Here is a 13,344-nt window from a genome sequence, read left to right on the forward strand (position 1 = left end):
CTAGGCTGCATGGAGGCGATACAGAGCCAGGAAATATGCATGTGTGGTGAAGGCTGCCTGCAGGATTCAGGCCTGGTACAGGGGCCGGAGAGTGCGGAGGGACTACCTCGCCGTGCTCGCCTTGCGGCAGGCTGTGCGCATCATTCAGCGCTGTTTCTACTGCAGGCTGGAGAGAGCGCGGTAATGTGTTGTGGCTTAGGGGGTGGGTGTCTATATAAAATAGCACTGCTCACTGCTTTTCCTCTTAAATATCTGCTAGGCTTAATTTATATGGTTTATTTTGTTTTCTCCATTAATGAAACATATTTTGAAGATTCTTATTTTTTGAGACAGTCTTGATGATATAATTCAGTAGAATATACTTTCTTAAAATTGACCTATTCAGACTGGTAGGAGTGAAGGTGAGGACTCAGGGGAAGAAATCCAGTAATGCTGGTTTCCTTTTTAGTGCATCAGTTCACTTTGTTTGCTAGCTTAGCTACTGGCAAACTTTGTTTGCATCATTTTTCTTTTTTCCTCCTATTCTGTCTTTAACAGTGAAGACCTAATTACCTACTAGTCTCAGTTCATTGTATTTCCCTACTCCTACTTCGTTTCTTTTAAATACATTTTCAGAAGCTCTCAGCAGATTATATTATTTTTTATTTCAGAGTATGAGAATTTTTCTTTAGTACACAGGATCGATGAATGCCCCTATCAGTCAGTGCTGGTTTCAAAGTTCTTTTCAGGGGCGCACACCAGTGTTAGGACTGAGTTCCTTGAACAAGTCCATGGTCAGATTCCAGGCTTATCATATAAACATATATTTGCTACTCCCAGATATTAAAGGACTGGGGTCTAATTCCCCTGTGCCAAAATGCTGAATTTTTCTCATTGGTACTCAGCCTTATTTTCTAAGAAATGTGGCAGTGTGACTTGAGTTCATCTTTCTGCCTTTTCTGTGTTCATTACCTGAAACAGATTAGCAAGCCTGTCCGCTCGCCACTTTATCTGTTACCGCTGTTTGATGCCTGACTTAACCTCTAGCCCTCACTTTTTAAGCTGTTCTCCAATTCTGCTTATATAATGTTTTTCTTTAGATATTTTGATGATGGCTGACTTTCCTTTTGAGTGTCTGTTTCTCATTTGTTTGATGCTACTGTAACCTCCCATATTATCTTGACGGAGTCCTGGCTGCCTAGATTTGCTGGCAGCATGCACTCAGATTCTGAGTCCCATTATTCTGCCACCAACACCCCCTTTATGCTGGGCTTTGTCTGCTCTGTTACTTGTACTTTCTTTTGATTCTGTTCAGAATTCTTTGTCATTCTAGAACTTCATATTTCTTGCCTACTACAATACTGCCATTTGCAGAACTTCTTTTTCATGGTGTCAATGTGTGTGTGTGTGTGTGTTTTTAAAATGATGATTGGGGCCCTGGCCAGTTGGCTCAGTGTTAGAGTGTTGGCCCAGCATGTGGAAGTCCTGGGTTCAATTCCTGGCCAGGGCACACAGGAGAAGCGCCCATCTCCACCCTTCTCCACCCTTCCCCACCCTTCCCCCTCTCCTTTCTCTCTCTCTCTTTCTTTCTATCCCACAGCCAAGGCTCCATTGGAGCAAATGTCGGCCCGGGTGCTGAGGACGGCTCCATGGCCTCTGCCACAGATGCTAGAATGACTCCGGTTGCAACAGAGCAACGCCATAGATGGGCAGACCATCTCCCCTTAGTGGACATGCGGGGTGGATCCTGGTCGGGCGCAGGCTGGAGTGTGTCTGACTGCCTCCCCACTTCTAACTTTGGAAAAATACAAAAAAAAAAAAAAGATGATTGCTACAACTAAGAATAATTATACATTTTTATGCCTTTTATTTTTTTTATCCTCTAGTATGTATTTAAATGGGAGTTAATAAATACTTACCGAGTAAAGTAATTGGAAATTGCTTTCCAATAACTACTTTCAGGTTTTTGAAAGTGAGAGCATCAGCAGTTATCATTCAGAGAAGATGGAGAGCAGCACTTTCTGGAAGGACAGCTCGTGAGCACTTCTTAACAATGAAAGTAGGTTTAGAAATAAACATGGCTTGTTTGCAAGAACTACATTAGGAAATAATACAAAAAGGAAAGCTTTAAGACCTAACTATGCATTATTTTAAACACATCATTGCCATCAATTAAAACCTACATTTACTCACAGATATACTATTTGTATTTTTGTTTATATGTATGTGCAATTATAAGATGTTTTCAAACTCAACTTTGAAGTGACTTTTAGAATAATTTATTTGGAGAAAGTGATCATAGATGTAGCATATCTTGTGTAGTAAAAGTCATACAACACCATACTCTTGAAGTTACAACTGGTGATCTATTTAAAATATTTAGCATCAACTCTTTAGACTAGCTGACTACCTGTGGTGTTTTATTAAAGAAATCAAACTTGTAGGTAAACATCCTGCCCTAGGGGACACTGGTGTTGCCCTTCCAGTGAGAGCCAGGAGGGTGAGGGCACAAGCACCAGGTGTCCCTGGGCCCTGCCTGCCCTTCACAGGACTTCTTCATTAGCTCTGGACCGGTATGGGTTGGGAAATCATATACTGTCACCTTTTTCTATCTGAGAAATATGGCATTCTTAAGCTAAAAATGTAAAAATCACAATTTTGCCATTCCACTTTGCTTTGAGAAATGAAGACCTCCAGGTCACTGTGAGAGCTTCCATGAGAGCCCTGTGTGTGCCTTTGCTGGACTGTGCAGTAATCAGTACAGGCGGGCTCGTTTGAGTTAATGTCTCCGCCTCCAACAGTTCTGCCTGGAATACTGGAGCCTTTTTGAGTTTGATATTCATACATTTCTCTCGTAATAATTGGCACATTCAAAGCCTTACGTAGCTGTTATTGGAAACTCTAGTTAAACTAAGTGCTATTATTCTTTAGTAAAGTGCACAAAAAGTAAGTTACTCTCTATACCAGCGGTTCTCAACCTGTGGGTCGCGACCCCGGCGGGGGTCAAACGACCAAAACACAGGGGTCGCCTAAAGCAATGAGAATACATAATGCATATCAGGTATTTACATTCCGAATCATAACTGTAGCAAAATTACAGTTATGAAGTAGCCACCAAAATTATTTTTTCGTTTGGGTTCACCGCAACATGAGGAACTGTATTGAGGGGTCACGGCATTAGAAAGGTTGAGAACCACTGCTCTATATACCCTGAATGATGGATTACACAACTGGAAATATTGTAAAAGATTGTAATCACTTTTGAGTTACAGTATAAGTAATTTTAATACTTAAATGTTAATTGACTTTGGGTAATGGGCACACAACACAATCAACAGTAAGTTAAAAGTTAATTGCTAGGCCTTGGCCGGTTGGCTCAGCGGTAGAGCATCGGCCTGGCGTGCGGGGGACCCAGGTTCGATTCCCGGCCAGGGCACATAGGAGAAGCGCCCATTTGCTTCTCCACGCCCCCCCTCCTTCCTCTCTGTCTCTCTCTTCCCCTCCCGCAGCCAAGGCTCCATTGGAGCAAAGATAGCCCAGGCTCTGGGGATGGCTCCTTGGCCTCTGCCCCAGGCGCTGGAGTGGCTCTGGTCACGGCAGAGCAACACCCCGGAGGGGCAGAGCATCGGCATTGCCCCCTGGTGGGCAGAGCATCGCCCCTGGTGGGCGTGCCGGGTGGATCCCGGTCGGGCGCATGCGGGAGTCTGTCGGACTGTCTCTCCCCGTTTCCAGCTTCAGAAAAATACAAAAAAAAAAAAAGTTAATTGCTAATTTATATAATTTGATATTGATGATACGCAGAAGTAAATATTAATCGCTTGCCTTCATAGTCAAATATTTGGTCGTTGATATTTTTTCTCCTTCAGATTTCAGAACAGAGCGCTGGAGTCAGGCTCCTCTGCTTCACGGCCGCAGCACGAGGCCACCTGGCGGCTCTCAGGATTCAGAGAGCCTACAGACGCCACCTGGCCATGAGGAAGGCTCAGAAGCATGTCCGTTCAGTCATCTGCATTCAGGTGGGCTTTTCCGTCTCAGTTGTTATCCGTTGTTGATATTTAATAAGTCACCTCCAAGTATGCTGTGCTCAGGCCCTGTGATGGTTAGCCTTTTCCGTCAAGCTGTTTGGAGGACTTGAGACTGAGGAGCAGGAGGCTGTTTTCTGACACAGGGACAGCCCTATGACTTGTTCTCTGAGGTAACCACTCGCTGCGCTCCCACCAGCGGTCTTAGGGTGCCCGCTGCTCTGCCTCCTTGCCCACAGGTGGCATTTGCAGATTTGCTGACCAATGGCAAAGTATCTCTCATTTGTGTTTTGGATTCAAATTCTTACCTGTATGTTGTGTGCTTTTTTAAAAAAGCACTTTTTGTCTAACTTTCTGTTGGGTACTCTTTTTTAAAGCTTTATCAGAATTCCTTATTCTGGATGTGAATCCTGTTTGTGTGTTACCCTATCCTTACACAGGATCCTGCGTGCAGAAACGTCTTGCGGGATGATGTGTGTGGCTGGGCCGCGCTCACAGAAACCGTGGGACGCCGGCCACGTGTCCAGGGCTAGAGCAAGGAGCACAGACACGGGCCGGGGGTGGTTTAGAGAGACTGGCCGGGGATGCGACAGCACTGGGAGGGCTGACTGGTGGTTTTCAGAGTTCTGCTAGAAATGAAATGTTCTGTTTATTTAGGTTTGCGTGTCTATGTATGCATGTATTTTCTTGACCTCCATGTGTTTTAAGCAGCGGTGGTTCCGGACGAGGCTGCAGTTGAGGAGGTTCGAGCGGGTCTGTCTTCACATTGTGGACATCCAGCAGGAGGTCCAAGAGCGTGCGCGGCGGGCCCGGGCGGTGGCAGTCCTGCAGCGGGCTGTGCGCCGTGTCCTCCTGCGCAGGCGCCGTGAGAAGCTGAGCCGCGGCATTGCCAAGTTCCAGGTAGCCGAGGGCCTTAATGTTCCGGCCCAGCAGTGTGTCTGCCGTTCATCTAGAATACCGAACGGTTTGAAAGTTAGAATTAAAAAGATCAGCCAATAGGATAAGTCTAAATACTAAGCTACTGCAGCTTCTTTTCAGATTCCTGGGAGGATGTTTATGTTTGAACGTTGAAAAGTATATTTGCATTTTGAAAAGAGATGTCTTTTTCAGTGAATGAACTGCAGTTTATATATGAGAATATTAATGTATTTTTTTTTTCTTCTGAAAAATTGATTTAGCTCTTTTCTAGAACCTGAAATGAGCTTTGAGTCGCAGAGTGTCTGGTCACATCCTATAAATTTACTAGAAACACTGACTTAGTGGAGGGAAATAAGGGTAGAGTTGTAAGTTAAGTTACAGAGGTCCGGGTCGCAGCCTTTAAATGACAGCGTTGTCTCCAAGGCGCTGTGGAGAGGCTACTGGTGGCGGAAGAAGCATGACAGCATGAAGATGAGAGCCATCCGCACGAGCCTGCAGGCCCTCAGCAGCGAGGCCCGGGAGCAGGACAAGCTCTGCAGGAGAACAGCGCTCGCTCTCCACCACCTGCTCACCTACAGGCACCTGTCCGCCATCCTTGAGGCCCTCAGGCACCTCGGTCAGTGCCTCCATGCCGACCAAGTCCCACGTGACGCAGCGTTGGTGACAGCCCTGTTTCCTTGCTGTGAATTTCCCTCTCTTCTTTTTTCCTTCCAGAGGCTGTTACTAGACTGTCTCCACTTTGCTGCGAGAACATGGCCCAGAGTGGAGCAATTTCGAAAATATTTGTGTTGATCCGAAGTTGTAACCGCAGTGTCCCCTGTATGGAAGTCATCAGCTATGCTGTGCAAGTTTTGCTCAACGTTGCCAAGGTAGTTTTCCATTTTAAGAACGAAGGCCTTATTGGTCAGGCAATCTAGCTCAGCAAAGGAAGTGTCAGTTTGTTCATTGCTAGGACTTAGATCTGAAGTTCAAATTCATTTATGTGCAAGAAGAGTCTTAGGGGGAAAGGATGCTCAACCTGTTAACGTGACTCTTTAAGAAACACTAATTTTTTATGGTTTTGTGTATTTAATCTTTATAATATTAATGACAGTGGTTACTAGCATTTATTCAATACTTATTCATTGAGAACTACCCCTATGTATTTCATATTATTATTCCCATTTTAAAGAGAAAGGGTAATTTTTTATATAAGGTAAGTTCCTTACCTGAAGACTCAAGTGTGCTGAGTAGTCCAGCTGAACGTGGACCCGAATGTGTATGTATCCCAACTTTTAATCTCATTCTGTTCTCTGCAAGTATGAGAAAACCACGCCCGCGGTGTACGAGGTAGACAGCTGCGTGAGCACGCTGTTGGAGCTGCTGCAGACATACCGGGAAAAGCCTGGCGACAAAGTCGCCTACAAGAGCGGGAACATTTTCACCAGGACCTGCTGTCTGTTAGCTGTCCTGCTGAAGGCCACGAGCCGAGCCTCCGTAAGTACCATGCAGTGGCGCTGGTTTTCGTGTCCCTCCAGTTTCTGACCGAGAGTGGATTTGGAGGGCATGTTGGAGGGAGGCGGACGATTAAGGAAGAGGCAGGTACAGGTACGCAGTGGTTCAGGCAGAGCTTGTCCTTGACTGAGGGCTGTGTCACTTTGGGGACTTCGAAGAGGAAGTTCACAAGATTTGGTAACTGGATATTGACTTTGATATTTGCCTTTTTACTCAGTATGGATTTTAGTGTACAATTTTTGAATTTTATAATTGTATTACAAATTAGCTTATGATAAAAACCAATCTAACTTCTGAACTTGGAGAGCCTGGATTTTGATTGTTAAAAGCTGATAAGTTTGCTGCATAGTATTTATTTATTATGATTGATTTTGGTAGCCTAGAAGGAATTCAAAAGTTACTTTTTATTACTTTTAAAAAATGTACATTTTCTATTTTTAGGACGTTCGGAATAGGTCCAAAGTTGTCAACTGTATTTATAGTATCTACATGCTAACTGCTCGTAAACATAGAATAAATACTGAAAGGATACTTCATAACCAAAATAAGAATTCTTCTATAAGTATTCCCTTCATTCCAGAAACTCCTATAAGAACAAAAATGGTTTCACGGTAAGCAGAAATGCTTTCTGTAATTTTGTGTCACTGTTCACATGTTCATTCAGCAAATGTTTAGTGAGTAACCGTGAACAGTGTATTGTGTTTGACAATGGGGACACAACATGTGGACCAAGGGGATGTGGTGAGTGTGCGTGAGACAATCTCAGTAAATAAGGACCAGCACTAGCTGCAGAAATCAGGTCTGAGGCTCTGGGCAGAGGAACAGTCTAGAGACATGAATGAGGGAATCATTAGACTCAGGAGTCACTGGAGAACATTGAAGGCCTCGGAGGTGAATGTGGTTGCCTTGGGTTAAGAGGATGCACAAAAAGGAAAGTCAAACACTCAACCTCAAGGTCACCCCAGTTACTCCAGGACTCAAATAGAGGAAAAGCCGGCCAGGAGCTGACAAGGACTTGCTGATCAGATAGGAGGACATTCCCAGGACGGGGGTGTCCAGTCAATGGTGTGGGATGCCGCTGAGAGGTTCAGTTGGATGGAGATGACTGGGCCATTGGGTTCGGCAGGGTGAGGGTCGTTGGTGAGTGGTGACATGTGCACGCGCGTGTGGACTGTAGGAAATGGAACCCAGCGTACAAAAAATTCATGAGTTAGTTTATCATGACACTAAAGGAGGTACGTCATTGGTTACCCTATGGTGGAGAACCAACTCACAGTAGTTCCTATGGTACATAGGAAGACGCGCGCTTGCCGTTAGTCACTGTCACGAACAGGAGGAAGCACGCATGCTCCATGCCTCCTCACCGGTCATTGCACTTAGCTTTGTTACCATGGTGAGCTGTGAGCAGTGTGAACTGCTTTAGGATGCTTATTTCACAGTTAGACAGAAATAGTCTTCTGGATTAAAATTTATTAATGGAGACCATTTCTACATAGGTTTCTTATTTAAACACTTGATAGATTTTTTTAAATATTAATTATGTTTTAAAAACTTATTTATTTATGAATGGATTTTTTTCTTTTTTTTTTAATATAGGAAGGATTTTTAGGTACTAAACTCGTTACCATAGGAGTGCAGTGCAGTTCAGATGAGTTTTGACTGCTGAATGGAGTTGTGAACCCACCTCCACAGCGTTCCCTGTGCCCCGCCCCGTGCAGTCAGCCTTCCCCTTTAACAGACACCGAAGATGTGGTTTCAGAACCTCTGGTTTTGCCTTTATTATGGTGTCACAGAAATGGAATCACACCGTGTGTCACCTTTGGGGCTAGCTTTTATTTCACTAATGCTTCTGAGGTTTGCCCAGGCTGCTTGTAGAACTTAAGACTTCCATTCCGTCTCACCTGTCTCTCCCCGACATGGACGGACCCCACTCGGTTTGACCACTCAGGAGCTAATAGATGTTTGGGTTTTTAGCGGGCACACGTAAGGTGGGGATGCCTGTGGTGAGAGTTATGTGAGGGAGCTGCGTGAGCTCCCCGCTGCTGGACGCTGTCTCAGCGTGAGGTTACATGCACCGGTGCAGAAGCAGGCCAGGCAGGGTGAAGAGGGGACTTCCGAGAAGAGTAAAATCATCCTCTTGGGCAGAGACCAGGGCGTGTCAGGTGCCCATTTGTGTTTGCAGGTATTGGCATAAAGTTGGTCAGCCTGGTTCTTGTGTGTTGTCCAGTGAGGTGGTGCCTTTTGCCCACGTGGATGTTGACATTACTGAGAACGGTGACGGGAGCTGAGAGAAGCAAGAAGCCTGCTTACAAAGATATGGCCCCGGGCTGGGGTAGTGGCCAGAGGCTGTGGGGAGACAAGTGGCCTAGGCTCAAAGCAGCCGCAGCATCCTTTGGGAAAGATGGAGTCAGTGACGTCTGACAGTGTGGTCAGGAAGTGATGTGTTCAGGAGTAGCCATGCAGAAAGGTGAGGGTAGTCCTTTTCAGAGAAGGACTTCATTAATTCAAAACCTTTATTCTTTTCACAGACTGAAACCAGAGTGGGTTTTGAGAAGGGATAGCATGGAAGAAATCATAAACCCCCTGCAAGCTATTCAAATGGTGATGGACACACTTGGCATTCCTTATTAGTGAACACAGTCTCAATGTGTACAGTGAAAAGAAGTATTAAAGCTATCATGAACTTGTAAAGTGTTTTGGTTTTTTTCATAGAACTTCTAAAATCTGATTTTATATTAAAGAAGTATGTATACCAAATAAACTGTTTTTACATTTGTCACTGTTCTATTAATAGCTTTATGCACGTGAGAAACTAATGTTATAAAACAATTACAACACTGTTATTCATCTATTATCTTAAAATATTGTTAGTTTGAATATCATCTACTCCTAAAAGGAATAATTTATTAGCTGTCTTATAGATAAATTGAAGTGTTTTTCTAACACAAATGTTGGAAATTTAAGAACTGATTGGGGTTATCATGTGAGCTGGGAAGACTGGTATTGCTTATAATAGAAACTTGTTGTCTAGTCACATACCACAGACCTGAAATGATCCTGTGTTGAGACAAACTTATTTCCTATAGCTTTGAGTCACTGTCATCAATACTTAAACTGATGTGATTCCAGGACCATGGCTATTTGAAACCTGATAGTGTCCTAAGAGTGTCTTAATGGAAGCCATAAAAATTTGTGACAGGTAAAATCAGTGGTAGCCAGAAATGGAGAGACCTTGTAACCACTTAATTCACTAATTTTTTAGAGTAATGATTAAGCCTAATTAGCCTGAAGTTGCCTGGAATTTGGTTAGGGTAGATTTCAAAATCATATTGGTATATTAAACAGTATGTTGAAACGAACTGGATAAATTTTGGTATTGCTTTTTTTCTTTTCCTTTCAATAGTGTCTTAGAAATTCTTGGTGATATTTTTTAGACACTTTTGTGGACTCTGAAGTGCTTTGTTTTCCTCTTTCATCTTACACAGTTTTCATAGAGACGGTCTATTTACTTCCGTTAAATTATGCTGCTGGGATGTAATGAACCTGTGTGAATTGTCACTGGTATTCATTTCCCCTAGAGTGCTTAAAACCAAATTTCCAGTAGATGTTATTCTGATCATAGTGCCATTTTAAATTTGGTTTTAAATGTATACATGAGTAGTATTGCAGAGCTATGATTTTTGCAAATAAAATCCATGCTTTCACATTCTTGGAAATTTTATCTACATGTCTCTCATGCAGCTTTTTTTTATTTTTTTCCAAATTTTTATTGGATATTGCATAATGTACCCGGTCTTTGTATGGCTCTCACAGAATTACTTTTTTTTTTTTTTTTTTTTTTTTGTATTTTTCGGAAGCAGGGAGAGACAGTCAGACTCCTGCATGCGCCCAACCGGGATCCACCCGGCACACCCACCAGGGGCGACGCTCTGCCCCTCCGGGGCATCGCTCTGTCGCGACCAGAGCCACTCGAGCGCCTGGGGCAGAGGCCAAGGAGCCATCCCCAGCGCCTGAGCCATCTTTGCTCCAATGGAGCCTCGGCTGCGGGAGGGGAAGAGAGAGACAGAGAGGAAGGAGAGGGGAAGGGGTGGAAAAGCAGATGGGCATTTCTCCTGTGTGACCTGGCTGGGAATCGAACCCGGGACTTCTGCACGCCAGGCCGACGCTCTACCACTGAGCCAACCGGCCAGGGCTCTCATGCAGCTTTTTTATTCACACCGTTATTTGGCTTCTTGAGAGGAAGAAATTCATATTGTGCATTCTGTATTTAAAACCTTTAAAAAAATTCCTACAAGTCAAAAAGACCAGCAGTTCAATAGAAATAAGCCCAGAACATGCAGAGAAGTGAAATTAAAATGGCTTTCAAGTCCATGCAAAAAGGACTTCACTCTCAAGAGAAATTTAAATTATATTGATATGTTTTTACTTGTCAAATTGCAAACAGGAAGTGTTTAATAAACACTGTTGGGACTGTGGGAAAACCTCTGGTCCTACTGAGAGAGTTAATCGGCACAACTATTAGAAAAATTTAGCAATATTTATCTGTACTATAAATGCACATTCCACTTCTGGACATTTGCCCTAATTGACTGCCACACATGCACAATAACACGTGCAGCTCTAGGTAGTGCAGACACTTTAGCAACTATTATCCAACAGTAATGAGTTGATTTAAATTTACATGCATACAGGCCCTGGCCAGTTGGCTCAGCAGTAGAGCGTCAGTCTGGCGTGCAGGAGTCCCGGGTTCGATTCCCGGCCAGGGCACACAGGAGAAGCACCCATCTGCTTCTCCACCCCTCCCCCTCTCCTTCCTCTCTGTCTCTCTCTTCCCCTCCCGCAGCCAAGGCTCTAGATGGCCTGGGCACTGAGGATGGCTCTGTGGCCTCTGCCTCAGGTGCTAGGATGGCTCTGGATGCAACAGAGCTACGCCCCAGAGGGGCAGAGCATCGCCCCCTGGTGGGCGTGCCGGGTGGATCCCGGTCGGGCGCATGCGGGAGTCTGACTTCCTCCCCGTTTCCAGCTTTGGAAAAAAGAAAAAAAAAATTTACATGCATACAATAGCAGACTGCCCATTGGAAAACAAGAAAACCATTTCCATACCGCTAGGCGCCCTCGCCAATATGTACTGTTAATTAAAAAAGAGAGGAGGAGGTACAGATTTACTCCACATGCTTGAGATCACTGGGAAAGTGCAAAAGGTAGGTCAGGCATTATTTGTTTTCTAGATGGGGAACTGGGTGGCCCAGGGACGTGGGTGACAGCGACTTCTCCCTTCATACCCTTTGAAGTTCGCTCCACATGAACACATTGATTTTTTAAAACAAACATTTGAAAAATTATGTTGTTTACCTTTGTTCTTGCCTGAAATAAAAGGGTTTTTTTTTTCCTGACGTTTTTAAAACGAATACACTTTCTCATACTGTTAAATTTGTAGAGGTAATAGACTTTCTATATTGACTCAAATTGGCAAATGCTGGTAACTTTTCAAATACAAGCCAGCATAGAGTTTAAGTGAAAGAGGGTTCCTTAGTGAAGCAGGGGGACAGAGAGAGCTACCCCCCAGGCAGAGCAGCCCCTCCCGAGTGGGCTTTACATCTTTCATTGAGGCTCATTTCATCCAGGGTTAGGGCACTCAGTAAGAGAGAGGGATACTCAGGGTTTTTCCGGGAAATGAGTGGAGACTTCTCGAAAGAACCCGGTCTGGTTTTTGGGCTTCCGCTTCCCATCACGCATGCGTGGGTGTATCGTTTAGGATGCTAATGTATTACAACAAGCACATCCTGAGGGTTGGGGTTACCTAAGGTGAGATGATTCTCCGTATTGGTTCCAGCTGGTGTTCTGCCTGCTCTTAAGCCAGAAACCCATTGCAGGTTGGTCTACTATCTCCCTGATAGTCCTTTTGCCTGTATTGGTTACAGCTGTTAAACCACGTATCTCACCTGTGGGGATGAGCAACAGTTTTCAAAAAAAAAAAAAATTTCATTTAATGAAAATGATCAGAGGTCACATATCCCTAAACTGGAAGTCACCTGAAGGTCTGTGAACAGAAAAATGAATAGGTAAATGTGTGGTGTATTAACAGAATGAGATACTATACACAGAAGGAACTACTATCTACTATACAACCCAAGATATGGATGAGTCTCACAAAATATTAAACAAAAGGTGCCAGACAAAATAAAAAATACCATACAATTTACGTAGTATAAAAACCAGTGAAACTGATGTATGCTGTGAAAACAGAAGACAGGGTTTCGCAACGGGGGTGGGTATAGGCAGTGACTCGGAGGGACTGTCCTGTTTCTTTCTTGTCCTGGGTGCTGGTTTCTCGAAGCACGCAGTGTGAGAGCTTTCCCCGTAACGTGGTGTGTTTTTCCAAGAGTTACAAAATTGAAATCGTTATAGCACTGTTTTGTGGTTTAAATTAAAACCCATGAGAATGCCTTAGATTCCCAAAGGCAGTAATGTTAATCTACTCTTTTTTTCATTGCTATATATACACATGACTGGGTGTCAAGTGGACACTCAACACATTGATAACACAGCTCCCTGCCACCTAATACACACTCTCTAAGAATATGATCAATAAAATGATTCTATCATGGCTTGAGATTAGTAAGGTCAGTTTCCCCTTTAAGCAGTCTGATCTGGAGAACACTATATTTTAACATCAGATGTCCGTTATCACGTTTCTAATTTCATCTGTCCATTTGATCAATGCCAGTAAGGAAATCAGTGGTGACCTTTACTCTGTGGACTTATAATAGGGAATTGAGTTGAAAATTTACCCAGTTTTTTTATATGCAGCCTGAGTTAATTATTTATGCTTGTTGTTATTGTTGCTTTGACTGGTTATCACGTTCTTGTTGGATGCTGGTGTGAAGGGCATTGTCAATTAAGTAGTTGTGTTATTTTAGTATTATTCAAA

The 13,344-nt window shown here is 43.7% G+C and overlaps 1 protein-coding gene across 2 annotated transcripts in view; it reads left to right on the forward strand.

Moving 5' to 3' along the window:
• ASPM (assembly factor for spindle microtubules) overlaps positions 1-10,055 on the forward strand; it is a 33,086-nt gene extending 23,031 nt beyond the window's left edge. For both annotated transcript variants that reach the window (XM_066379890.1, XM_066379891.1), the window contains exons 19-27: positions 5-180; positions 1,942-2,038; positions 3,846-3,995; positions 4,713-4,901; positions 5,343-5,535; positions 5,634-5,788; positions 6,219-6,395; positions 6,855-7,024; positions 8,942-10,055. In XM_066379890.1, coding sequence (XP_066235987.1) covers positions 5-180; positions 1,942-2,038; positions 3,846-3,995; positions 4,713-4,901; positions 5,343-5,535; positions 5,634-5,788; positions 6,219-6,395; positions 6,855-7,024; positions 8,942-9,044 — 1,410 coding nt within the window. In that variant the 3' untranslated portion in view covers positions 9,045-10,055. The remainder of the gene's footprint in view (positions 1-4; positions 181-1,941; positions 2,039-3,845; positions 3,996-4,712; positions 4,902-5,342; positions 5,536-5,633; positions 5,789-6,218; positions 6,396-6,854; positions 7,025-8,941) is intronic.
• The last annotated feature ends 3,289 nt before the right edge of the window (positions 10,056-13,344 follow it).

Source organism: Saccopteryx leptura, chromosome 1 (genome assembly GCF_036850995.1).
Source record: "Saccopteryx leptura isolate mSacLep1 chromosome 1, mSacLep1_pri_phased_curated, whole genome shotgun sequence".
Classification (NCBI taxonomy): Eukaryota; Metazoa; Chordata; class Mammalia; order Chiroptera; family Emballonuridae; genus Saccopteryx; species Saccopteryx leptura.